The sequence below is a fragment of the Bubalus bubalis genome, chromosome 3 (assembly GCF_019923935.1).
Source record: "Bubalus bubalis isolate 160015118507 breed Murrah chromosome 3, NDDB_SH_1, whole genome shotgun sequence".
Lineage (NCBI taxonomy): Eukaryota > Metazoa > Chordata > Mammalia > Artiodactyla > Bovidae > Bubalus > Bubalus bubalis.
In genome coordinates, this window is record NC_059159.1 from 131,159,176 (window position 1) to 131,185,139 (window position 25,964).

At 53.0% G+C, this 25,964-nt stretch overlaps 2 protein-coding genes across 9 annotated transcripts in view; both read left to right on the forward strand.

Annotated features, from left to right (window-relative positions):
• Positions 1-2,857: 2,857 nt before the first annotated feature.
• SFTPC (surfactant protein C) lies at positions 2,858-5,841 on the forward strand. Its single transcript, XM_006047922.3, has 6 exons — positions 2,858-2,989; positions 3,720-3,878; positions 4,470-4,592; positions 4,831-4,941; positions 5,289-5,436; positions 5,636-5,841. The coding sequence occupies exons 1-5, from the start codon at positions 2,885-2,887 to the stop codon at positions 5,424-5,426; spliced, it is 636 nt and encodes a 211-aa protein (XP_006047984.1). The 5' UTR covers positions 2,858-2,884; the 3' UTR covers positions 5,427-5,436; positions 5,636-5,841.
• Positions 5,842-6,470: 629 nt separating this feature from the next.
• BMP1 (bone morphogenetic protein 1) overlaps positions 6,471-25,964 on the forward strand; it is a 47,494-nt gene continuing 28,000 nt past the window's right edge. For 2 of the 8 annotated variants that reach the window (XM_025278941.2, XM_044938377.1), the window contains exons 1-8: positions 6,471-6,848; positions 15,058-15,180; positions 18,167-18,337; positions 18,528-18,645; positions 18,947-19,125; positions 19,851-19,956; positions 21,616-21,740; positions 22,278-22,393. In XM_025278941.2, the coding sequence (XP_025134726.2) occupies positions 6,695-6,848; positions 15,058-15,180; positions 18,167-18,337; positions 18,528-18,645; positions 18,947-19,125; positions 19,851-19,956; positions 21,616-21,740; positions 22,278-22,393 (1,092 nt within the window). In that variant the 5' untranslated portion in view covers positions 6,471-6,694. 8 annotated transcript variants of the gene reach the window in all.

Here is a 25,964-nt window from a genome sequence, read left to right on the forward strand (position 1 = left end):
GGGGAGACTTTCCCCAGCAGCCAGAGATGCTGGCAAGCTCCAGGCACAGCGCCTGCTCAGAACAAGCCCCACAGCTGGATCATGCCCCGCCCACCCCCAGGATGCCCACAGGGACCCCCAAGATGCTTGCCATTCTCCTTGGTTCTCCCGCTGGCCCACTGCCCATCTGGCTCAGGTCCAGTACATGTGAGTCAGCCAATCAATCCCAGTGTTGCTAGGACAACCGGGGTGGGAGTGGGGGCCCTGGGGCCAGCAGGGGTGGGCACGGCAGGCGGGCTGTCTCCTGCATCTGGCACCTGCAGCAGCTGAGGCTGCATAAAGTCCCCAGAAGGATGTTTCCCCTCCCTCCTTCTTCCTGGACTCCCATCCCTTTCTCTCCCTCCTCCTAGGACACTTGCTGCTAGAGGCAAATATTTAAAGCGGCAGTTGGAGGTGAGGAGGGTGGTGGGAACAAACACTTCTGTCTCTCTCTCCTTTCCGGAGCTTCTCTTCTGGGACTCTCAGCTCGGATGCCATGCCATTGTGTAACCTGGAGGCTAAAGGCTCTCCAACTGGAGAGGGGGTCCTTGTGGAGACAAGGGAACCTGCCAGGGCTGGAGAGTTGGGGGCCAGCTCGTGACTGAAGGGCAGGGCCAAGGTGGGAGGGGGTGCCCAGCAAGGGACAGGAATTGGGGTGAAGTGTTGGAGTTCAAGTACAAGGAGAATGGGGTGAGGCCAAGAGAGGAGTGAGGTGTGGGGCTCTGACTTACACTCGAGTTAAAGTTCAGAGGTGAAGGCAATGTAGAGACCACTTGGCCCAGCAAGTGGAGGGAGCTGGAGAGAAAGAAGGCAGTCATTAATTGGCATGGTTTAGTACTACAAAGCAACAGAGATGACTTTGGGGAAAGAGACAGGAAAGGGGTAGAGAGGAGAAGAAGAAGATCCAGAAGCAGTTCAGATCTGGGTAAGAGCATCCTCAGGGCAAATGCAGGAACAGAGGATATAAAAAGAAGAGTGTTGAGAGGGTAGGGCGTGAGGCAGCACTAAGCAAGTGGGCTGATTCAAGGACAAGGAGATGGGGACCCCCATCAGACACCACCACCAGCCCTGTGCAAGGCTGTCTGGGCATAACTGTCAAGTGAGGAACTGCTATCAAAAGCCTCTAGTGTGGTACTTCCCTGGTGGTCCAGTGGCTAAGACTCCACACTCCCAATACAGGGGGCCCAGGTCCAATCCTTGATCAAGGAGATAGATCCTGATGCCACAATTATGATAGAAGGTCTCAAGTGCCCAGTGTAGCCAAAAAAAAAAAAAAAAAAACCCTCCAGCTTGATCTCTGAAAATGGTTTGCTCCCTTGATGCAGAAAACCCACAGAAACATGCAAATCCAAAGTTCAAATCTTCGTGTTCACTTTAGGAACATTGATGAAACGGCACAGGCTATCAAGGGTATGTATATCCCTAAAGCCACCAAGTATTTGAAGGATGTCACTTTAGAGAAGCAATGTGTGCTGTGCCCTTGTTCCAACTGTGGAGCTGGTTGATGTGCCCAAGCCAAACAGCGGGGCTAAACTTAGGGTTGGCGACCCAAAAAGAATGCTGAGTTTTGCTGCACGTGCTCAAAAATGCAGACAGTAATGCTGAACTGAAGGGTTTCAATGTGGATTCTGTGGTCAATAAGCCCCCAAGATGCCGCACAGAACTTTGCAGAGCTCACAGTCGGATTAACCTCTGTGGGACTCCCCCTGCCACACAGAGATGATCCTGACTGGGAAAAGAGCCAGTTATTCCTAAACTTGCACAGGAACTTGTGCAGAAGAGAAAGCTATCCCAGAAGAAACTGAAGAAGCAAAAATGTATGGTCTGGAAAATAAATTCAGCATAAAATAATTGCAGGGACTTCCCTGGTGGGGAATCTGCCTGCCAATGCAGGGAACACAGATTCAATCCCTGGTCCAGGAAGATCCCACCTGCCCTGGGACAGCTAAGCTGGTGTGCCACAGTTACTGAGAACTCACTCTAGAGGCTGTGCTCCGCAACAAAAGACGTCTCTACAACAGAAGCCTATGCACTGCAACTAGAGAGTAGCCCCTGCTGGCTGCAACTAGAGAAAGCCTACAAGCAGCAATGAAGAACCAGCACAGCAAAAGTAAACAAACAAATAAATACAACTTAAAAATAAATGCAAAAAAGTTAAAACCAGGTTAAAAAGAAAAAGCCTTCAGCTTACAAACAAGCCCATACAAAGAAAGAAAAACTGCATGTTAGTAAGAATGTATAACTAGAAGGGACAGTTTTCAGAATTTGGGAAAGAATGACCAGGGGCATGTCTGAGGTTAGGTACAAGATGTGTAAGAGTAGGCAAAGCAGGTATACTTGAATTGAAAATCTGACACTCCCAGGAAATTTATGAACCATTTATGAAATCCTGCACCGATGCCAAAGCACCTCGTGCCTTTGGTACTGTCCCTGTGAGTCCACAAGATTTCCCCTTCCTGGAGCTTAGGCTCCAGGGGCAATTTGGAGGCAAGTCTGGGGGCAAATCTGTTGGGAAGTGTGGTGGACCCACTGGGTCTAGCCCTTGGTTGCCGAAGAGATTCAGCCTGGCAGAAGAACAGGAAAAGCCATAAGACAGCAGGGGCAGGTGCCAGCAAGAATGGTAGGCACGCCAGGAAGACACCCATGGTGAGAGGTGTAGATTTCTCAAGGGCAAGGTTGCTCAGCTCACCCAGCTTTGCTTTCCCTGGGGCCAAGAGGACTCACGCGCCAGGGCCAAGGGCCCTTAGGCGCTCTTGCAGCTGGCTTATCCAGCCCTTGGCTCTGAAGGGCCAGGAACAAACAGCCTTCAAAGCTGAGGGCTTGGTTGGCAGACAGGGGCTGGGTCTTTTACCTCTGTCCTGTGTCCATGCTGGCACATATAAGACCCTCGTCGTACTCAGAGATGAGGAGGGAAGGTGTCTACAGCAAGATGGATGTGGGCAGCAAAGAGGTCTTGATGGAGAGCCCGCCGGTGAGTCTGATTGTGTGTACATGTATGTGTGTGTGTGTACATGTGCAAGAGTGTATCTGTGTACGATGGGCTCTGCCTCCTCCAGCCTCTCTGGGCCTGTTTCCTCACCCAAATTCATTCACTCCACTAACCTAGGACTGTGCTAAATTAAGACAGGGACACCAACCACTAAGACAGAGACTCGGAGTGGCAGACTCAGCAGCCACTAATTCCCATACAAGGGGCTGTGAGCCATCAAAGGGGTCCGTGGAAAAGACTGTAGAGAGCACTGGGAAAGGAGCCACTACACGGGAGGTCACAGGAAGCTTTGCAGAGAAACTAACATTTGAGCTGGCTCCAGAGGAACAAGCTGGAGCTCACCAGGTGGAGAAGGAGGAAGGCATTGCTGGAAGAAGGGATCATACGCCTAAAAGCACGGATTTGGAGGGGAACTGGAGGGGATGGGTGTGGCTGGGATGTCAGAGGTGTGGAGGAAACAGCAGGACGTGAGACTGGTGAAACAGGCTCTCTTGGATCTGTTCGAGCTAGACCTCACTTCTAAGCATCTATGAGTTTGTTGGAATCCAGGCCCCCTCCTCCAGGAAGCCTCTAACCGGCTCAGCCCTCTTCTACACATCCACGGCATTGGTTGTTCAGTCCTGGGAGAGAGTGGGAGGGTGTCTCAGTTGTGCAGGGAGAAGGGGCATCTTCATGACCTCATACCTGTCTCCCCACCTGCCCCACATGTCAGGACTACACAGCAGTCCCTGGGGGCCGGCTCCGCATCCCCTGCTGTCCCGTGAACATCAAACGCCTTCTCATCGTGGTCGTGGTTGTGGTCCTTGTCGTCGTGGTGATCGTAGGGGCCCTGCTCATGGGCCTTCACATGAGCCAGAAACATACAGAGATGGTGAGTAGGCTTGGGATGGGGTGGGCAGTGGATACAGGGCAGGTCAGATAGAGGCCCTGGGATGGGGTGGGCAGAGAGCAAATTGCCCACAGGGAATGAGGGGAGGAGGCAAGTGACACCTCAGGGAAGGACAGAGGTGGAAACAGGGTGGCAAACTTGGCCTGGGCTTTTTCACCAGCCCCCACCCCACAGTTGGACAATCTGTTCCCTCCAGTGCCTGGTTTCCCTGGGCCTCTCTGAGCTCCCAGGGAAGAAAGAATTGCATTTGAGTAAAGAGGACTGGGGCTTCCCAGGTGTGCTAGTGGTAAAGAACCCGCCTGCCAATGCAGGAGACATAAGAGATGAGGGTTCCATCTCTTACGGGTCGGGAAGATCCCCTGGAGGAGGGCATGGCAACCCACTCCAGTAGTCTTGCCTGGAGAATCCCATAGACAGAGGAGCCTGGAGGGTTACAGTCCACAGGGTCTCAAGGAGTTGGACATGACTGAAGTGACTGAGCATAGCACAGCACAAAGGGAACTGAGGGTGGGTATGAGCTGCTGGGATGAGTGGGGAAAGAGGAATGCCAGGCAGCACAATGCCCTCCTCTAGGTTCTAGAGATGAGCATCGCAGGCCCGGAAGCACAGCAACGCCTGGCCCTGAGTGAGCGTGTGGGAAGCACTGCCACTTTCTTCATTGGCTCCACTGGCACTGTGGTGTATGACTACCAGCGGGTGGGTATGCGCGGACCTCTTGACCCCAAGGCTAGGGAACTGGTGATAATTCTGTGCTAGACCTCTTCAGCTTTGGCCTTCCTACAGGTTCATCTCTCCCCACCCCCAGCCCTTTTGCTAAGCCCCAGATTCCAGTATGACTCCCTCCAGTGCCCAACCTAGAGGGGGATGGTCTAGAGTTAGGAGTGAGCTAGGCAGCCCCTTACTAACTGACCCTCTTGTATGTTCCCATGCCCAGCTCCTGATTGCCTACAAGCCAGCCCCCGGAACCTGCTGCTACATCATGAAGATGGCTCCGCAGAACATCCCAAGTCTCGAGGCTCTCACCAGAAAATTGCAGAACTTCCAGGTGGGTGTATGGGTAAGAGGGAGTGGGTTGGCTTTTCCCAGGGCTGCTGGCAGGAGCATTTTAGATGATGATTTTGTCACCTGTAAAACACTGCTCCTCATGGGCTGCCAGGTAAATGTCCTCCCTGGATTCCCCTGCACCGAACCTTTCCTAGCCAAGTTCCCCATCCCCGCCCCGCAGCCAAGCTGCTGGCTTAGCTGAGCCCACACACCCCCTGGGGGCTCTGATTCTAGCACAACACCTTCTTTACACAGAGAGACTGCCTGGAACACCTGAGGTCCCATGATAAGGACCACAGGTGAGACAGAAACACAGTTCCCAGGCTCCAAACCAGATGCTCTTTCCAGGCCAAGCCCCAAGTGCCTTCCTCGAAGCTGGGCCAGGAGCAGGGCCGTGACGCCGGCTCAGCATTCTCTGGGGACCTGGCCTTCCTGGGCAGGACCGTGAGCACCCTGTGTGGCGAGGTGCCCCTGTACTACACCTAGGACTGGTCAGGTGAGCAGGTGTGACCTCCAGGGCACAGGAGCAGACGCAGCCCTGGACGGTTTGGGCCACCTCTTCATGTCAGCTGACCAGGCACTGGGGGACCCAACAAGATGGGGTCACCTACAGAGCTCCAGGGAGGGAAGGTTTCACAAACACCCTCTCCAGTCCTTCTCCCTCACATAATAAACAGTGTTTCTTCGCTTCCCAGGGCCTCAGGAAGCCCCAAAGGGACAGCGGAGATCCAGGAGCAAAGGGTCTTGTGCGGACTGGCAGGAAGCGGATCCTGTCGACACCACCCGGACTGGCCCTGCAGAAATGGGAGCTGTGGGAAGAGGTGGGCGGAGGAGAAGCAGCTCCTAGGGCCCAAGGGGGCTCCTACCACCAAAGATTAAAGCATCCTGATTGCAAAACGAACGGTGTACCTCGTCTGTCCGCTCACAGCCCGGCTCTTGGTGGGGGCCGGCCAGGGGAAGGCTAGAGCCTTGGGGGCGCCAAGCCGGCTTTCCAGTTCTCCCCCGATCCCAGGGTGAGGAGACTGGGGAGCAATCCGCGGGCTCCAGGCGCCCTCCAGTGGCGTCTCCCGAGGGAGGGAGCGAGACGGAGACGGCAAGAGACCGAAGGACCGAACTAGAGGGACAGGGACGGAGATGGGCGAGAGCGAGGGTCCGAGAACCGGAGAGAGCGAGAGCCGCAGGCGGGGAAACGCAATCCGAGACAAGGGGGGCTAGAGCTGTGCGGAGGCTGCACGATCGACCCGACGGCGTGTCCGGAGGCCCAGGAGGGGGCTCGGGCCGGACACCCCGGGGACCGGCGCCCCCTTCCCGGCCCCGCCGCCTCGCGCCCCGCGCCGCCCGAGCCCCCTCCAGGCCGGCCGGCTCCGTGCCCTCCCCGCCTCCGGCTGGCGTGCGTCCCGGCCCGGCCGATCGCCGTCCCGGCCCCGAGGGGGGCCGAGCTCCGGGCGAAAACCCGCCCTCCAGCGAGCTCATTTCCCTAAAGAGGGGGAGAGGGAGGGAGGGAGAGAAGGAAAGAGACGGAAAGAAGGGAAGGGAGAGCGGAGAAGCCGGGCTGGAGAGGGGGCGGGAGACAGGAAGGAGGGAGGGCGAGCAGAGGGAAGGGGAAGAGGTAGGGAGAGCTCGGGGGGAGAGCGGGCGGCCGGGAGCGCCCTCCCCTCGCCGCCAGTCCTCCGCTTCCCCTCGCCCGCTCCCGCGTCCGGGTGCGACCCGCCGCCGCCGCTGCCGCCGCCGCCGCCGCCGCCGCGCCCGCCAGCATGCCCGGCGTGGCCCGCCCGCCGCTGCCGCTGCTGCTCTGGCTGCTGCTGCTCGCGCGCCCCGGCCGGCCGCTCGACTTGGCCGATTACACCTATGACCTGGGGGAGGAGGACGACGCAGAGCCCCTCAACTACAAAGACCCCTGCAAGGCGGGTAGGTGCCCCCGACCCCGCCGGCCGGTCTCCGGGGCGCCAGGGCCGGGCGCGGGCGGCCCGGGGCCCGGAGGAAGGCGCCGGCTGCTTGAGGGTTCGGGGGAGGACAGTCCGGTGTGGGAAGCTGGGAGCTGCCTGGTTGGCAATGCAGTGGGGAACAAAAGAAAGAGGGAGAGAGTGGGGGGGGGGGAAGTTTGGGGGAATTGTAGGGACTGAAGTTTTGCTGCGATTGGTGTGAGCTGCCCAGTGGCTACCTCTGGTGTGACCCCAGGAGGGTTCCTCCCGGGATACCGGGAGGAAACCTGTGGCCAAGGAGGCTTTTCCTTCTACTGGAAACTTTTCCGGCCAAACTCCTGTGTGTGTGTATGTGTGTGTGTGTGTGTGTGTGTGTGTGTGTGTGTGTGTGCACACGCAGTTTTCCCTTCTGCCAGATCCGGGGTTCCAGCACACTGGTGTTTTCCATCCTGTCTGTCTGGGCTGCCCTAGGGGCTACACATCTGTCCGGCTGGGTTCAGGGAGGCCTCAATCTCCAAGCAGGTCTCCTGAGACCTACCCCCTCCACCCACCCAGTCCAAGTGGAAGAAAGTTTTTTTCAAGGGATCCTCTGAGATCATGCCCCCTGGGGATCCCTTTTCCCCACCAGCAGCAGCAGTTTACTGAGACCTCAGAGACAGCTGTCAAAAGTCAGAGAAGCCAGCTCAGGACTGGGACTGACTTCTGTCCCCCTGTGCCAGAGGCCCCTGCCAAGGCCAAGTGGTGGTGGAAAGGGGGAAAAACGGAACTCAGATACTGTATATCAGCTCTCTCCATCCTGCAGACACTGGAGGTTAATTAGCCCAGGTCAGGGCCCCGGAGGGGGTGTGTGTGTGTGTTCTTTGTCCATGAAGACCTGGTGTAACCCCTTCACTCCTGCTGGGCCCAGAGGGATTCCCCCCTCTCCCCCCTACCAGAGTGACCAGATGGTCTTGCACTCCAGCCATTTGCCTGATCGGATGACCCTGAATAGGCTGCCATGGACAAGAGAACACACAGGGCGTAAGATATCAGAACCTTTCCTCGACTTCCAGCCTCTGATTTCAGACTGTCTCCAAATAGCCAGGGCCAGGGGAATGACTCGGGGTGCTTGGAATTCTAGACATACCTGTGGGTGGCACGGGGGACAGGGGGTCAGGTTGCTCTGGTTCCGACCCAGGGGACCCCTCTTTGGGTGATGGAGCAGAGCGAACTGCAGGCATAAGGGACCTTCCAGTGGGAGCAGGAGAAGCCGAAGCCTCAGCCCTTCCTCCTCCACCCGTGCTGGGCTGTGAGCAAACCAGACGTTAGCCTCCATCTTTCTCACTGGGCTTGGGGTGGACATAAGGCTAAGTGGCCAGAGTGTGGGCTTTGCAGGCAGGCAGACATAGCTCTCAATCCTGGACCCACAACTCACTAGCTGTAGCATCTTGGGAACAGTAATTATCATCTCTGGACTTTGCTTTTCTCACCTGTAAAATGGAACTGATAATACGTTTCTCCGTAGAGCTGGTGGTAAAGATTAAATGTGAGAACACATATAAAATGTGTATTAGAGCTTAACACTCAGGAAGCACTAAATAAACATTGGTGGCTTACCCCCTGTTTTCTGTGCCTCACACACTTACTTCTTTTTTTTTTTTTTTTTTTTCTGAGAAAATAGGCTTGGTTTTCAGGAAAAGAGAATAGCTTCCTAACCCCGTCCTGTGTCATTTATTCATTCAACTGGCCTGCATTTGGGCTTCCCTCGTGTCTCAGACAGTAAAGAATCCACCTGCAATGCAGGAGACCTGAGTTCAGTCCCTGGGTGGGGGAGATCCCCTGGAGACAGGAATGGCTACCCCTCCAGTATTCTTGCCTGGAGAATTCCATTACAGAAAGGTTCCAGGCCATGGTCTTGATGTTGTGAGAGAAAGAATTATAAGCCAGGCTCCCTGCCCTCAAAGAGCTTACAGTCCAAAGGGGGCACAAGACATCTGTGGATGAACCAACTGCACAAACCAAGATATCTTACGTGCCACCCTGGAGGGAAAGCCCTTAAAGGCTCAAGGAACCTCTTGCCCCATGGTAGTGGTGCTGGCAGAGAAACAGTGATCACAGCATGCCGGGAAGGCTTGGGAGATCTTCATGGAGAAAGAGAGCTGGACAAGGCCTTAAAGAATAGGAAGGAAGCCAGGCTGATGTATTTCACTACCAGTTGGAAATTGGAGCGATTTTTTGGAGCAGGGAAGGTTCAGGGCTCCATCCCAGTCTCAGATTTCATGCTGGCTGGGTGGGGCTAGCTGAGTTGGAACTTCAAACGAAGGCTTTGGAGCAAGTTCTCCACTAGGGTGAAGTGAGGCTTGTGGGGAGCTGGGCCAGACCTAGGGGTGGCCAGGAGAGCCTGACAAGGCCAAGACTTGGGGTTGGAGCAGGCTTCCCTCCTTAGTGTGACTGGTACAGCCTTTCCTCCCTCCTGCCTGACTCCTAAGACCCCATATCAGCACCCTCAGGCCTCAGGTCCCCAGATTCTTTCCTCTGTTTGTGTTAACTTCTCCTGCCTGCCGTCACCTCTTGCCCCAGCTGAGCCCTGACCTCCAGATGCTGGTGCAGATGGTGTCTGACTTGACTTCCTTTGAATGCACCTGGCTGTACCTGCTTGATGCTCTCCAGCTCCCTTCTCTTCCTTCTCCTTCTTCTGTCAGAATTAGGGTTACTGTTGGCGGTAAGGACAGAATTAAGACCCTTGAGACCCTGGAGAGGTTCTGGCAAGACCAGAGCAAAGGGCAGGAAGCCAAAATAGCCTGTGTGTGCTCAGAGCCGTTTCCACCAAGCCCTCTTTTTCTCTCCCAGGGAGATTGCGACTCAGCCCTCATTTTTTGTATGTTGGGATGCCAAACCATCAAGGAAATCATTTCCCAAGATTCCCAGTTCCTTCTGGCTGCTCCAGATGACTCAGGGCTCTGGGAGAGACCATAGAGGCAAGAATTGGGACGCAGCTGCTCCATTCAGCAGAGAAGCCCACAGGATGCTCCTGAGCCAGCAAGGACCTTAATTCTGCCTCAGTTGGCAGCTCCGAGATATGCTATGGGGAGGCCAGGTGGTCTAGTAGCTCACCATCCTTATCCCAGGGGCTTTGTAACCCAGATTTGGACTTCACAGGGCCTCAGAGGAGTAGATTATAGGCTCTGGAGGTTGAGAAGCAATTCCTTCTCCTGCCAGACCACTTTCCCCCTCCAGACACGCTGCATGAGTCACCCACCCACCTATACCCTTGCTCCATGAGTCACCTTCTCTTTTCGGTGCCCCAAGGAAGGAGGAAAAGTCTTATAATCTTCCTGGACTCAGGATGAATGGGGAAACAATGGGACTCCCCTGGAAGAAGAAGCTCCAGAAATTCTAGTTTCTCCAGGGATTTTGGGAGAAGATATTGGGGGAGGAGGGGATGTAGTAGAGTGTATCACTCCTCAGGCCACTAAAGACCTCCTAAGGATAGCCAAGGGATTCAGCTACTCTCCCTTTCTCCTCTCCTCTCTCCATTTCTCAAGGTGCCCCTCTCCTTCAGTGAGGGGGTGTAGCCTGTGAAATGGGGTGTGCACATACAGTTCTTTGTGTATTTGAAAACACTGGGACTTGCACAGGAAAGCAGTTAGTGTGTTTTTACACGTCTGTGGGTGTGTCCCTGCTCTATGGGCAAGTCTATTCAACTGTGCCTGTGGGTACTCCTGAGTACATGTGTATGTGCACATATGCCCCTGTGTGTAAATGTATGGCTGTGATTAAGTACATGCAAACACTTGCGGGGGGGCTTCCGGGTGGCACTAGTGGTAAGGAATCTGCCTGCAATGCAGGAGGCCTGGGTTTGATCCCTGGGTGGGGAAGATCCCCTGGAGGAGGAAATAGCAACCCACTCCAGTATTCTTGCCTGGAGAATCCCATGGACAGAGGAGCCTGGTGGGCTACTATCCATGGCGCCACAAAAAGTCAGACATGACTGAGTGACTAAACACACACACAGACACTTGCAGGAGCTTAAGCATGTCCTCCTCCAGCTAGAAGCTTGCTAGAAGCCTGCATTTGTGTGATGGGTGGGACCTGTGTAGGACGCCTGGTACACATGGTTCTGTATCACACCAGCCAGGCTCCTCTCCGTCCTTCCAAAAGTGGAGGCGACTCTGTGGAGTCCCAAGGCCAACTGAAGGATGTGCTCAAGGGATGCAGTTTGATGTCTTTCATATCCTGCTTGAGGTAGGGGGGACTGGCTATGGAGCATTCATAAATGCCCCTAGCTGATTTATAGCCTGAAAACAAAACAAAACGTTTGATTCCATGTTGAAAACAACTACTACTCTGACCTTGACCCTTCCTTCTGGGTGAGGAGGGGCTTCCTGGACTCTCCAGAATCCAGTTTCCCTAACTGCCCTGGAGGGCACTGCGCATGGTCAGGGCCTTCAGCTCCGGGCCATAAGGCTCTCCTGCCCACCCCATCAGCCCTCCCGCCTTGGTTCCTTCGCATTCTTCAGTCATGACATTCACACCACTGGCCGCTGTTGACAGGGAGTGCTCCACTTCTAGCCTAGCCCAGGGCCTCTAGCCTAGCCCAGGACTGGTCCTGCCTTCTGCTCAGCTAGCCCTCCACACTGCCTTGCTCCCGCAGGCCAGCACAGTTCTGTGGCCTCTGTACTTGGAATGAAAGGTTCTGCTTCTCAGGGGCTTCATTGAGCCCAGAGGCCTGTGTGGGTGAAAACTGTATGGCCTTGGAAGTAGAGAGCTGACCTTGAGACCATGGGGCTCTTATTGGGGTGATATTAACAGTGGCCATTTAGTGGGTGCTTACTATGCTCCAGGCTTTGTGCTGGATGCTCTCTTTACATGCTTTATTTTGTGCAGTTATCCTGGGAGACAGATTCTTCTATTAGCTCCTTTTTTATGTAGGGAAAAATTGAGATTTAGAAGAGTTTTTGTGACTTATCAGTGAGAGGGTAGTCACACAGATTCAAAGCAGATCTGTCTGACTCCAAAGACCTTGTTCTTCGCTGCTATGTCCGAAGATGAGTTTAAATATCCAGATACATTGTATCCTTGTGATGCCTACGGTTGTGGCTGTGTGAGCCTGAGGGTACAGTGTCCGTGTAGAGGTGCAAAGAGAGCAGAGGTGTAGGGGCATTCATGTGGCACTGGGTGCCTGTGTAAACTTTAGCACATAGGATCCACCACCACCTCCGTGGGGTGTATCTCCCATCCCATGTCCTTGCTCAGACCACAGCTGAGAAGCACCTTGTATTGCTGTCCATCAGTTGCTGAGCCAAGGCCACCAAGATGTTTTCAGTAAGAAAATCTTTCCCATGTGGAGGAAGAAATTCTGGGCCACTTACCAGTTGGTGACCTTGGCCAAGTCGTTTCCCATCTCACATTCAAGTGTTCTGATCTCTCAAGTCAGGGCTGGCGTGAGCGCGCGTGCTAAGTCACTTCAGTCGTGTGCGACTCTTTGCAACCCCATGGACTGTAGCCTGCCAGGCTCCTCTATCCATGGGAATTTCCAGGCAAGAATACTGAAGTGGGTTGCCATGCCCTCCTTCATGGGATCTTCCCAACCCAGGAGTCAAACCTGGCTCTTGCATTGCAGGCAGATTCTTTACCACTCAGCCACTGTTTCCTGGCCCACTCAAGTCAGGGAGAAGGGCTCAAATCTAACCACTAGGTTATTTCTCCAAGAGTTTGTAATGGGATGCTCCTTGGCAAGTGTATGGCTGGAGTTTGGCTTATTGGGAATATCCCTGGCGGGCCAGGATTAATGAATTCATTAATGTGAGAGCACTTTGTCAACAGGAAAGCACCAGGCAAATTTCAACAGATATTTACATAAGGTGTCATTATTGCTACTATTACTGGCTTAAAGGGTTTGGAACTTGCTGTTGGTTTGTGTGTGTTGGAGCTTCTGCATGTGTTTTAGGACTGTCTGTGATGTGTATATTTTTTGGTGGATGTGTGTTTCTGAATGAGTATTTTTGTGTATATGTATTTAGAATATGGGCCTTCCCTGGTGGCTCATTAGAAAAGAATCTGCCTGCCAATGCAGGAGGTGGGAGTTTGATCCCTGGGTTGGAAAGATCCCCTGGAGAAGGAAATGGCAACCCATGTCAGTATTCTTGCCTGGGAAATCCCATGGACAGAGGAGCCTGGCGGGCTGCAGTCCATGGGGTCGCAAATGAGTCAGACATGACTTAGCAACTAAACAAACAATTTAGAATGTGGGTTCTACAAGCTGACGAACTCGAGTGCAGTGAGCACTGGACTGGGAACTGGGAGGCCTGAGGTATAAATCCAGCCTTGGTAGTGACTAGCAGCATGATCTCCATTAAATCATTGCCCTTCTGGGCCTCAGTTTCTGCATCTATAAAATGGGACACTGGCCTAGACAACTGATAAAGTCATTCCACATTCTGCCCATCCAGCTCCAGGTCACACCTGTCGAAGAGTGAGTGTCTGTTGGCACATGTTTGCAAGCCCGAAGTATGTCAGCATGACACTTCACTTGAACAAATGTATATCGAGTGCCTGCCACCACCAGAAGGGGTGGTGTGGGTGCTGCTCGTGTGTACAGAAATGTCTATGTGACTTTTGTAGCTCTGTTTTGGATGGCACAGGTGTGGATGTTACCATGAGTCTGGCAGAACACTGACTCCTGTGTATGATGCTGTGGTGATGACTAGAGGGGTGTGTATGTGTGTGTCCACCCAGTGGGCCAGCTGGTGAGGAAAAACCTGTGTGCAAGGCCTCAAGGTTAGAACAGTTTGTGTAATGCTGCCCGCCAGGCCTCTGTAGCACTGGGGATGAGAAGCAGATGTCGCTGTGGGTGGGTCTGCGGGAGGCTGCTCTCTGCTCCACCTCCAGCGCCGCCTCCTGCCTCCCATACCGCAGCCCAGCATGAAGCTTGCATCTGAGCACCTTCCAAAGGGTTCAGCTCCCCCTGTATTTTTCAGAAAGCAGACTGTTCAGTCCATCCCTCAGGTTTCCCCATGAGAAACCTCATGAAAAGATGTTCAACATCACTCATTATAAGAGAAACACAAATCAAAACCACAATAAGGTGTCATCTCACTCCAGTCAGCATGGCCATCGTCAAAAAGTCTACAAACAATAAATGCTGGAGAGGGTGTGAAGAAAAGGGAACCCTTCTACACTGTTGGTGGGAATGCATACTGGTATTGCCACTATGGAGAACAGTGTGGAGATTCCTTAAAATAAGTTGGGAATAGAACTGCCATATGACCCAGCAATCCCACTGCTGGCTGGGCACACACCCCTCAGGAAACCTCTCCCCACAGCACCAGAAATCAAAACGCCCTGGGGTGGGGGACTCTTTTCCCCCAGATCTTTCTCCTTCCCGAGAGGGGACTTGAGACTCAGACAGGAATCACTGTTAAACCTTTTCCTCCAAGCCTATCAGGTGTCCTGACTTCCCTACCACACTTTCCTGCTCCCATTTTTATTCATAGGGTCCCCCTCAGTGTAATTGAAATGGCAATTCTTAAGCGAATTCCATATGCCCAACACAATGCCAAGGTTATGGACCCCCAAAGTAGACACTCTGTCCTCTTAACACCTTTGATTTTGTTGGTAATACCCATCCCTTCCTGGAATTCTCCAGCTCTGTTTTTGTTTACTTGTATATCTTTGAAGGTCAGTTTCCTACAAGTGAGTGGGGACCACTTCTGTCTTGCTAAACAGTAGAGTAGCACCTGGTCCACAGTAGGTGCTGACTGTGTGCTCAGACTCTTTGTGACCCCATGAACTATAGCCCACCAGGCTTCTTTGCCCGTGGATTCTCCAGGCAAGAATATTGGAGTGGGTTGCCATTTCCTCCTCCAGGGGATTTTCCTGACCCAGGGATCCCACCCCCATCTACATCTTCTGCTTTGCCGGTGGATTCTTTACTGTTGAGACATTACTAGGCATTTGCTAAAGAATGATGGAATACATGAAGTGACCCTGTCTTTGAGGAGTCTGGTGGGGCTGAGCATCAGCTTTGATGAGATTTTAACTGAAAATTGAGCTTGAGTTTCCCAAAAGATCCGCAAAGCTGGCCCCCCACTACTCCTCTTCCTTAGAAGACATTTGAGGATTACAGTTGCAGTGAGGGCCAGGGGCAGTGGCCACGGGTCAGGCAATCAGTGCTGCACAGGGGGACTGACTGTCCTTGCCTCTTCTCTCTCCAGCTGCCTTCCTTGGGGACATCGCCCTGGACGAGGAGGACTTGAGGGCCTTCCAAGTGCAGCAGGCTGCGGATCTCAGACAGCGTGCAACTGGCAGGTCTTCCATCAAAGCTGCAGGTACACTGGGTACGGGCCAGCCCTCCTCTGTCCCAGAAACGGGTTCCAGAATTGGAGAAACAGGGAACGCCTCTGTTCTCAGCCAGGCCCTCCCAGGACAGAGGTGGTGAACTTGAATCCAGCATAAGGGCTTGTCTTCTCCTAGTGTATCTTTATCCCTTCCCCAGTACAGTGGCAAGTGTAGACATACCCAGAAGCTAAGCACCCATGTTGTTTTTGCTTACAGTTTATGAAGTACTTTCTAAAGCATTTTCTAACTTGACTGTCCCCAACCACCTTCAAAGGTAGGTCAGGACAACTCCCACTTTACAGACACAGATCTTCCTCACCTTATGATTGGGCTGAAAGTGTGAAAAAGTCAAAGTGTGTTAGTTGCTCAGTCATGTCCAACTCTTTGTGACCCCATGGACTGCAGCCCTGCCAGGCTCTTCTGTCCATGGAATTCTCCAGGCAAGAATACTGGAGTGGGTAGACATTCCCTCCTCTGGGGGATCTTCCTGACCCAGGGATCAAACCTGAGTCTCCTGCATTGCTGGCAGATTCTTTACTATCTGAGCCAAGATGGGGTACATCCTGATAAACCCATCATAAATTGAAAATAGGTGAAGTTGAAAATGCTTTTAATACACCTAATCTACTGAACATCGTAGCTCAGCCTAGCCTACCTTAAAGGTGCTCAGGACACTTACATACACCTATTATTGGGCAAAATCATCTTAACACAAAGCCTATTTTATAATAAAATGATGAATCCCTCATGTAATTATTGAATACTGTCCAGAAAGTAAAAAATAGAATGATGGTCTGGGTACAGAATGGTTGCAAATGTGTGGGTTGTTTCCCGGCACGATGGTGTGACTGGTGGGGAGCTGCAGCTTCCTGCCACTGCCCAGCATCTCAGGAGAGGGTACTGCCTATCTCTAGCTCAGGAAACTTAAAATACAAACTTTGAAGCGTAGTTTCTCCTGAATGTGGATCACATTCGTCCCATCATAAAGTCAAAACACTGTAAGTCAAACCATCGTAAATCAGAGACTGTACAGAAACCAAGAGTCACAGAAGTAAGGTGGCTTGCTCAAGATCCCAGAGCTAGTCAGTGGCGGAACCGGGACAGGAACCCAAGCCTTCACACTCTAAATCCCAAGTTCTTTGCTCAACCCCACAATCCCTCCTGGCCTCTCCTCCTGCTCCCATTTTGCAAGCCTCTACACATCCTTCATGGCCCATCTCAAGAGCTTCTCTTGGGAATCTTCCCTGATTGTCTCCCAGGCATGACCAGGCCACCAGTTGCTGTTCTCTCTCTGCTCTGGGCTTATACTATTAGCATCTCACAAGTCGAATCACACTGCAATGACTTGTTTATACTTCTCTCTCCCCAGCTGGACTCGAAGCTCTTCAAGGTCAGGTGTGGATCCAAGCACCTCCCAGCCAGCCTGGCACTTGTGAATGGGGGAGGGCAGGGTGGGGTCAAGGCCCTGGGCTCTTTTAGTTCTGTCCAGCCTTCTCACTGCTCTGCAACATGGTCCAGCTCACAGATAACCCTCCCCTTGCCAAAGTGGGGGATTCTCACATGGGCCTGTTCTGGGCACACTCTGGTGGTGCTGGGTAGTTGGCCAGTCTGCATGAGGGAGGATCTTCACTGGGCAGTCCATGGAGTAAAGGTCAAACTATGCCAGTGAGCAGCTGGCATTGGAGGGTGACCTGGTAGCCTGATAACTGGCAAGGCTTATTTGACCTTAGTGCGGGGACTAGGAGACATGGGATAAGGGGAAAGACAAGGGGAAAGCTGAATGGAGATTTGGATCACCTGGACCTGCCACTTACCATCTGACTTTGGACAAGTCCTAGGCTTTAGTTTCCTTATCTGTCAAATGTAGGTAGTGACACTTGCCTAGTCCAGCATGAGAGCTACTGTGTCAAATGAGGACCTGTACTTGGGAATTCTTAAAGAAGACATTAAGTTCTGTATGCTCCACAATTATGAAAGTTCCCTGGTAGCTCAGGCGGTAAAGAATCTGCCTGCAATGCATGAGACTCTGGTTTGATCCCTGGGTCGGGAAGATCCCTTGGAGGAGGGCACAGCAACCCACTCCAGTATTCTTGCCTGGAGAATTCCATGGATAGAAGAGCCTAGTGGGCTACAGTCCACAGGGTCACATAGAGTCAGACATGATTGAGCAACTAACACTTTCATTAGCTGAGCAGGAATGTTTCCTAGTCTCAGGTTCCCTGTAGGTCCAGGGAAATGAGTACACTGCTGTTCTCTTATTCACTTGTAGTCTATTCTTATTGTTTATGGCAGTTACAGTTTATAGTTATAAGGTTATAACTATAACCTTATAGTTAGTTATTCCATAAAGTCACTGCAAACACTGAATTAGTGAATTCTGAGCCATTACTCCTAGGAGAAATACAAGGTTAAGTTCCTACAAGCCTCTGGTCACATTTTCATCAACTTGTTAACACATAACCAAGTCATATATGTGTTTCTATTTAAAGACATCTTATTTGCTATGTCATTGATTTATTAACACTGAACTCATGGTCAACAGCACTGTAAGTCAAGCCTGAATGAAGATTATCTAACACAGGTATTTTCTCTATATACATCCCAGCCCTCTTGCACTTGGGAGTTAGGGAGAGGGTCATTTTAGACAGTGAAATCACCAAGAAAAGGCATAAAAATGCAAAAAAAAAAAAAAAAAAAGTGGCGCTAACTAAATTATGAAGATACTTACCTACAGATTGAGCTGAAACAGGGAGGCAGCCTGTCCCCTTGTTCGGGCTCAGCCCAGGTCACGTACATTGGGTGACTCAAATTTCTCACTGCTCTGCATCACAGCCAGTGACCATGAAAGAGCTGATGGTCTTGGTTTGGGGGGGTTTACAAATTTTAGTGAGTGGGCAGGTACAGAACCCCTAGACAATGAGGATCAGTTGTCATTTGCTTCCCCCTGCCCTTCATGCCCTTGCTACCAGTGGCTTCCTTTTTTAGTTTCAGGAAACTCCTCTACCCTCAACAGCCAGAACACTAGTATGAAGCCTCAGAGAAGAAGCCGTGGGAGATGGAAAAGCCGGTCCCGGAGCCGGCGGGCAGCAACGTCCAGACCAGAGCGGGTGTGGCCTGATGGAGTCATCCCCTTTGTCATTGGGGGCAACTTCACTGGTGAGCATGATGTTGGGGGCGGTTGGGGGTGGTTGGGGGTGGGGGTGGCCCCCCCCTGGCCCCCCGCAGTCTCACACGCGGTGGTGTGAGTGGTGCCTTCTGCCTGTCTGATGAATGGCTGACTCTTTAGCGGAGGGTGGAGGTGAGCCCCCTGGACACTGTGACAGCCTGGCCTCCTTTGTCCCCGCAGGCAGCCAGAGGGCAGTCTTCCGGCAGGCCATGAGGCACTGGGAGAAGCACACCTGTGTCACCTTCTTAGAGCGCACGGACGAGGACAGCTATATCGTGTTCACCTACCGACCCTGCGGGTGAGCAGTGGCCCCTGGGCGCTGTACCCTCGGCCATCGCCCCACCCGTGTTCGGTCCTGGGTACTGCAGCCGTCCCCCCGGGCACGGCCCTGGGTCATGTGTCCCTTCCTGCCATGGGAGCATCTCCCCAGGAGCTGCCCCGGATGTGGCTCAGACCCCAGCACACAACCCGGGCATCCCGCGCTCGGGCCCCTCCTCCACCCCTCTGCTCCTTGACCCCCCTGGCAGCCACGCCCGGCCCCTGAGTGGATGCACTCCCCCAGCTCGGGACCGCCCCCCTGAGCTGGCCCCGCCCTCCAGGTGCTGCTCCTACGTGGGCCGCCGTGGCGGGGGCCCCCAGGCCATCTCCATTGGCAAGAACTGTGACAAGTTTGGCATCGTGGTCCACGAGCTGGGTCACGTCATCGGCTTCTGGCACGAGCACACACGACCTGACCGAGACCGCCACGTCTCCATCGTGCGGGAGAACATCCAGCCAGGTACAGACCTCTGCCTGCCCCTCCAGGGTCCCTGGTCAGGGTGGGAGCTGCTCCCTCAAGCCATCACCTTTGCTCAACGTGGTATTACAGTCCCAGCCCTGCCTGGGGTCCAAACCCTTCCCCTGAAGCATCTTCTCTGGGTCAGTGGCAGCTCAGGGACCTCAAATCCGTTGTCAGATGGGGGCCCGGACAGGTCTAGGTCCTGCACACAGGGCTGCCTGGAGCAGCCAGAACCCACCTGGCCTTCAGGATGGGGGTTGGGGAGGGGTCGGCCCTGTCTCCATGCTGCCTCAGCCTTTCTCTTCACTTTTACCCAGTCTTCAGCTCTCTGCCTATTCTGTCCTCTAAAGGGTTTTTTCTCTCTCCTTTCTCCCTACTATGCTCTCTCTTCCCTCCCTTCCTGCTTCCTCCCTCTCCTCCCCTCTTCACTGCTCTCATCTCCCCAGTGGTTCTAGAAATGGGCGCCTCCTGCCTATCGTCCCTTGAGTCATTTCTCCAGCATATCCTCACCCCACCTACACCCTGCTGGACAGACTCTTCTAGAGACCCGCCTCTCCCCCTGGCTTCCCTGGGCCACTGCTGGACCCCCAGGTGCGGGGTCACCTCTCAAGAGCAGGGAGGACCCCATCCCCGACCCTAAAGAGGTAGCACTGCAACCCCACAGACCTGCCCCCGCCCGCCCCCGCCCCCTCCCCTCCCACACTCCCTTCTCCTGGTCTTCACAGGGCAGGAGTATAACTTCCTGAAGATGGAGGTCCAGGAGGTGGAGTCCCTGGGGGAGACCTATGATTTTGACAGTATCATGCACTATGCCCGGAACACATTCTCCAGGTGAGAGATGGGGGCCCCCCTCTTCTGGGGCAGCCCAGCCCTGCCCTCTGTAGACCTCCCACTTTGCACTAGCCTGCCCCACTGGGGTCATCAGTGAGGACAAGAGTGGGTCCCTGGGTGGCTGAGGCCCTGGAACAGAGGACCCATGGGTGCTGCCTGCCCTGCTGCTCTCTTCCACGGTGGGTCGGTGGCAAGACTGGGACTCCCAGGGCCTAGGTTCCTCACCTAGTACTAGGCACAGTGGCCCCAGGAGGGTGAAACCCAGCTGCTGCCCAGGCACATGGGATGCCAAGACCCCGGAGCTGTATCAGCCCGAGGGAACTGAGTTTTTCCCTCAACCATCCGCAAAAGGGGGCACATTTTTCTGGTGGGTCTGCCTTTTTGTAATTGACTGATCTGTACAAAGGCTGGCTTCTGTCCTGGATCAGCCCCGCTCCCTAGTTCATGAGCACATATACACCTACTCTTTATCCTGAGCCCAGGCTTCCTGGTGGCTCAGACAGTAAAGAATCCGCCTGCAGTGGGAAAGACCTGGGTTTGATCCCTGGGTTGGGAAGATCCCCTGGAGAAGGGAATGGTAACCAACTCCAGTATTCTTGCCTGGAGAATCCCATGGACAGAAAAGCCTGATGGTATACAGTTCAGGGGATGTTGCAAAGGGTCAGACAGGACTGAATGACTAAGCATAGGTTCCCAGAAACCACAGGCAGAACCCCCAGCAGTCTTGGCCCAGCCTCCCCATCCCAGCTTCTCCTTAGCAGAGTATGGGACTCTGCCCCTCCCCCTCCTCAGGCTTTCCCTCACCCGCCACGCCTGGCCTTTCCCATGCCTGGCTCTGCCCTCTTCCTCCATCTCTGTTCTCCCAGACACTGGCCCTTCCCCTCTCCTCAGTCGCTCCTTCTAGACCCTCTCTTCCTGCCTCCAGACCTGAGGGAATAGACCAAGGAAGGGTGGTGAGGTCACCCCAACCCCCACCCACAGACCACCCATTTCCCACCAATCCTACCCCAGCTCCTGCTGAGGTCCAGCCAGCTGGGTGTGAGTCAGGGGCCCTGGGGAGGTGGAGGGCTGCCTGTTCTGCCTGCATTCTGATCTTCCCAGATGGAAACACCCGAGACCCAGCAGGCAGGAACTGGGGGAACAGGAGACACAATGGGTCAGGAGCTGGAGGGGCTGTTTTGGGGTCTGGTCTGGCCACAGTGGAACCTGCCCTTTGGCCTTGTCCCAGGTGCCATCAGGAAGGAAGAAGGGCTGGCCCTGGGTAGTCCTGGGAGGGGTGTCGGCAGGGCTGATACAGCACAAGGGGCCTCAGAAGCAGGGCTGAGACACGGCTGACTAGGGGGTCTGAGGTCTCCCAGGGTTTGGAGGTGGGCCAGACAGAGCCAGGGCACGGGTGGGTCCCCAGGGCCTCCTGGGTTTGTGTTCTCAACCTCCCAAGTGTTCCCGGGGCTCCCCCAGGCCCTGTGGCGTGGCTGCCACGGAGCAGGGTGGCAGCTGGTCAGTGGGCAGTGTAATGACAGGGTGATATGTCTCCACCCGTCCCGGACCCTGCTGAGGAATGTCTGGGCTCTGGCAGGGTCGTGACCTTGGGTGCATGCAGGCGAGCCACCCTCCTTCCGTTCGATTCTCACCCGGGGCTGGGCTTCTCCTCCTCCCCAGGGGCATCTTCCTGGACACCATCGTTCCCAAGTACGAGGTGAATGGGGTAAAGCCCCCCATTGGCCAGAGGACACGACTCAGCAAGGGGGACATTGCCCAGGCACGCAAGCTCTACAAGTGCCCAGGTCAGGGCAGGGGTGGGGACGGGACAGAGTGGGGTGGAGGGCAGGCCCTGGAGCCAAGAAGGTTGAAGCTGTGAGACTTAGAAGTTAGAGGCAGCCTGGTTTCTGAGGAGGGGGCACCCAGGTAGGAGCAGTGTTCAAGTTACAGAGCCAAACTGGGGCTCGGATCTAGTGGGGAGGTGCTGAGCCACCCACCTTCTGAGGGTCTCTGAGAGTGAGGGGCAGTGGGAGTAGAAAAAGCCAAGGGTGGGGGGGTGTGCAGAGCAATTCCCAGGAAGTGAGATAGAGTGAGGCCCTCCCAAGGAGCTTGACCTTAACTCTGGAAGCCTTGTTGCCTTGACAACAGGGCATCCCTGGCACTAGGTAGAAAAAGAGGAGAAGGAGGTGGATCTTAAAGGGACAGAACCATCCCAGACTCTTTGCTCTGCTCAACCAGTCTGCTGTCCCCCAAAGGGCACCAGGGCTCAGGATGAGAAGCCAGAAGGTTGGGGGGACTGGGCAGCTGCAGCAAGCAATCTGATCATTTCCTTTCCTTGACAGCCTGTGGAGAGACCCTGCAGGACAGTACAGGCAACTTCTCCTCCCCCGAGTACCCCAATGGCTACTCTGCCCACATGCACTGTGTATGGCGCATCTCGGTCACACCTGGGGAGAAGGTAACTGAGCATCACTTCCTCTGCCAGGACCCCCGAGTAGGAGACCTGAGTCCTTGTGGCTGTGAATGACCTGCCTGGGAAATGTACTCATTCACCCACAGGAGGATGGGAAAGTGTGAAAGTCACTCAGTTGTGTCCAGTTCTTTGTGATCCCATGGGCTGTAGCCCGCCAGGCTTCTCTGTCCATGGAATTCTCCAGGCCAGAATAATGGAGTGGGTGGCCATTCCCTGCTCCAGGGGATCTTTCCAACCCAGGGACTGAGCCCATGTCTCCCGCATTGCTGCTGCTGCTGCTAAGTCACTTCAGTCGTGTCCGACTCTGTGTGACCCCATAGACAGCAGCCCACCAGGCTCCCGTATCCCTGGGATTCTCCAGGCAAGAACACTGGAGTGGGTTGCCATTTCCTTCTCCAATGCATGAAAGTGAAAAGTGAAAGTTAAGTCGCTCAGTCATGTCTGACCCTCAGCGACCCCATGGACTGCAGCCTTCCAGGCTCCTCTGTCCATGGCATTTTCCAGGCAAGAGTACTGGAGTGGTGTGCCATTGCCTTCTCCGCATTGCAGGCGGATTCTTTACCATCTGAGCCACTAGGGAAGCCCAGGAGGATGGGAGGCATCTACTGATAGTTGTATACAAACGCTAACTCATGAAGAGCATGTATTATGTGCTAGGCATTTTTCTACTTGCTTCTCAGATCCATTCACAGGCTTTTCACGTGGAGTCTGGATCTCTCACCCACCCTTGGGTCTTCCATGTCCTTCATATTTTTATTGCACCCACAGCTTTTCAGCGTTTATATCCCTTGATTGGAACTTGGTACTTAATGTTCTAGTGCAACCTTGAGCTGGGTTAGATTTTATTATCAGTCACATTGCTTATTCCAACAGGTCTCAAGATCATTTTGAATCAGAATTCTACCAACCACCAGGTAGCCATTCTCACTCTGTCATGAGCTCATTGGATATGCATGTCTTCTGGGTCTTCCAAACTCAACCTTTGATCAAAATATTGAACAGGACATGAATCAAAGCAGATCCCAAGATCTCCCTCTGAATTGACCTTGCCCCAGTAATCTGCAGGCTTCAGGCAGAGCTATTCCATTAGCGATGACTACTTTAAGAGTCATTACCAGTCAGCCACAGGTCACCACTGGGTTGACCAACCACAGTAGGAGCCACTTCTGAGACCAGGCCTGTGTCATCTTTATGTCTTTGGCATAGGAAGTGATTAATAAATACCAAGAAAGTGGGTGGATTGCCTTAGCAAACATAAGTACTATTTCACTGGTTGGTAAAGCCCCTTTTTAAAAGGAAGTAAGATTTGTCTAATGTGTCTTGTTTCCAGTGAACCCAAACTGGCTCCTAGCAATCCAGTGTTTCTTTTCTAAATGGTCACAGGCTGTCTATTTTAAATGGTCACAGATCATCTGTTGAATTGGGGATTAACATTGAACTCCATGGTTTGCAATTCCCAGAATTAAACTCCAAACTCTCCTCCCCAAACACTCATGCGTACGTTCTCGCACACACCCCTTTTGAAAACTGGAAAGATTCTGTTCTGACTTCTCAAGATTACAGACACTGATCACATCTGCAAGTTATTTGAATGTCCTCTGATGTCATTTTTGAGTCTAGAGACAAAAGCCAATTTAAATAGGCGCTTGCTGACTCTCCTCCTATATTACTGAGCTTCTCTTTCCTTTTCAAATGATGTTTATTTTTTGTAATTTGAAGATCATCCTTTTTTACAACAAACTTTCATTGAGAGTTGAGTAATTCCCTATCTCTCTCGCTTAGCTTTCTACCGTCGTCCCTCAACAGTGAACCCACCCCTTCCTTGTTCTTCTCCTTGTTCTGAATCTAACTTAAAAATTGTGGTCCTTTTTGCTGTCTTGTACTGACCTTGCCCTGGATTCTTTCATTCCTCTACTGAGGAATTTGGAAATTTCACCACAGATAATAACAACATGTAATGACTACTGAGCATAATGATTGGCCAGGCACGTGTTAAATTCTTTGTGTCATGTCTTTTAGTTAGCCCCACAACGTTAAAGGCTGGGTGCTAATGTTAGCCTTATTATTATTATTATTATTTGGCTGCACTATGCAGCCTGTGGGATCTTATTTCCCTGACCAGGGATCGAACTCGAGCCTTTGGAGTAAAAGCACAGAGACCTAACCACCTGACTGCCAGGGTATTCCTGTTGGCTTCATTTTGTATATGAGAAAGCAAATCTAGAAAAACTAACTTGCCCAGGATCTCGTAGAACCTAGATTATGATATCAGAGTCTGCGATTGTAGTACTGTGTGTATTCCAAAGCCTATTCCGTTCTTTCAACAACTGCTTAAGTGCCCTTCCGCAACAGTGTTGTCTGGCCACTTTGTGCCTGGTGCTGGGCCTGGCACTGGGGATGGACAGGTGCCCGAGATAGTCCCTGGCCCTGAGGAGCACTGAGGAGGGTAGAGCATCCTTTCTTTCCTGTTTAGGAGGTTTGCTTTGTCAGAAAGCATAGGGCAACTTTGTCAGGACCCACTTCTTCCCTTCCTGCTCTGGACTGACATGGGCTGGCCCTACTCTCTAGAGCAGTGGTTCCCAACCTTTTTGGCACCAGGGACTGGTTTCATGGAAGACAGAGTTTCCACGGACTGGGGTGGGAGGGATGGTTTCAGGATGATTCAAGTGCACTGTGTTTATTGTGCTAATGATAGTATTTGCAGCCACTCCCTGGCGCTAGCATCACTGTCTCAGATCATCAGGCATTAGATTCTCATAAGAAGCGTGCAACCTCTATCCCTTGCATGCGTAGTTCACAATAGGGTTCATTCTCCTGTGAGAATTTAATGCCATGGCTGAACTGACAGGAGATAAAGCTCAAGGAGTAATGTGAGCAATGTGGAGTAGCTATAAATACAGATGAAACTTCACTCACTTGCCTGCTGTTCACCTCCTACAATATAGCCCAGTTGCTAACAGGCCATGGACTGGCAATTAGGGTGGGGACCCCTGGTCTAGTGGACATATGGCCTTGCCTTAGAAAAACCTCTGTATGCCTTCAGCCTGCTCCCTCCATATCTCCCACAAGACTCACCATCCTTTTTCAGCAGTGTGCCCAGAGCTCCTGGGAGTAGGCTAGAGATTAAAAAAAATTCAGATTAACCAAGGCATGATTGGAGAATTCCATGAACAGAGGAGCCTGGCAGGCTACACTCCATGGGGTCACAAAGAGTCAGACACGACTGAGTTACTAACACACACACACAAAACATACCCATGGTCCTGGTTGAAGCCATAGAATTATAACTGAACGAAAGATGGAATTGTAGGGGACAGAAACATTTAGAAGCTGGAGAGAATAGAAGAAGATGGCATCAGAAAATTGTCACAGCCACTCCCTGTGGCCAATTATATGCAAAGTATTGGCATTCTATATACATGATCTCTTTATTCCTCACAACAGTGTCATGATGTAGGTACTGTTATCCCTGCTGGAGAGAGGAGGGTCTTGAGGCTCAAAGGGCAGTAGACCTGGCCAAGTTTGCTCCGGTAGCAGTGGTGGAACCAGCACTCAA

Bases quoted from the DNA above. Each gene is read 5' to 3' on its own strand.
- SFTPC (XM_006047922.3), top strand. From the start codon at position 2,885: ATGCTGGCACATATAAGACCCTCGTCGTACTCAGAGATGAGGAGGGAA. The intron at 2,990-3,719 runs GTGAGTCTGATT...CCCACATGTCAG, and splicing joins TCTTGATGGAGAGCCCGCCG to GACTACACAGCAGTCCCTGG. The intron at 4,593-4,830 runs GTGGGTATGCGC...TCCCATGCCCAG, and splicing joins TGGTGTATGACTACCAGCGG to CTCCTGATTGCCTACAAGCC.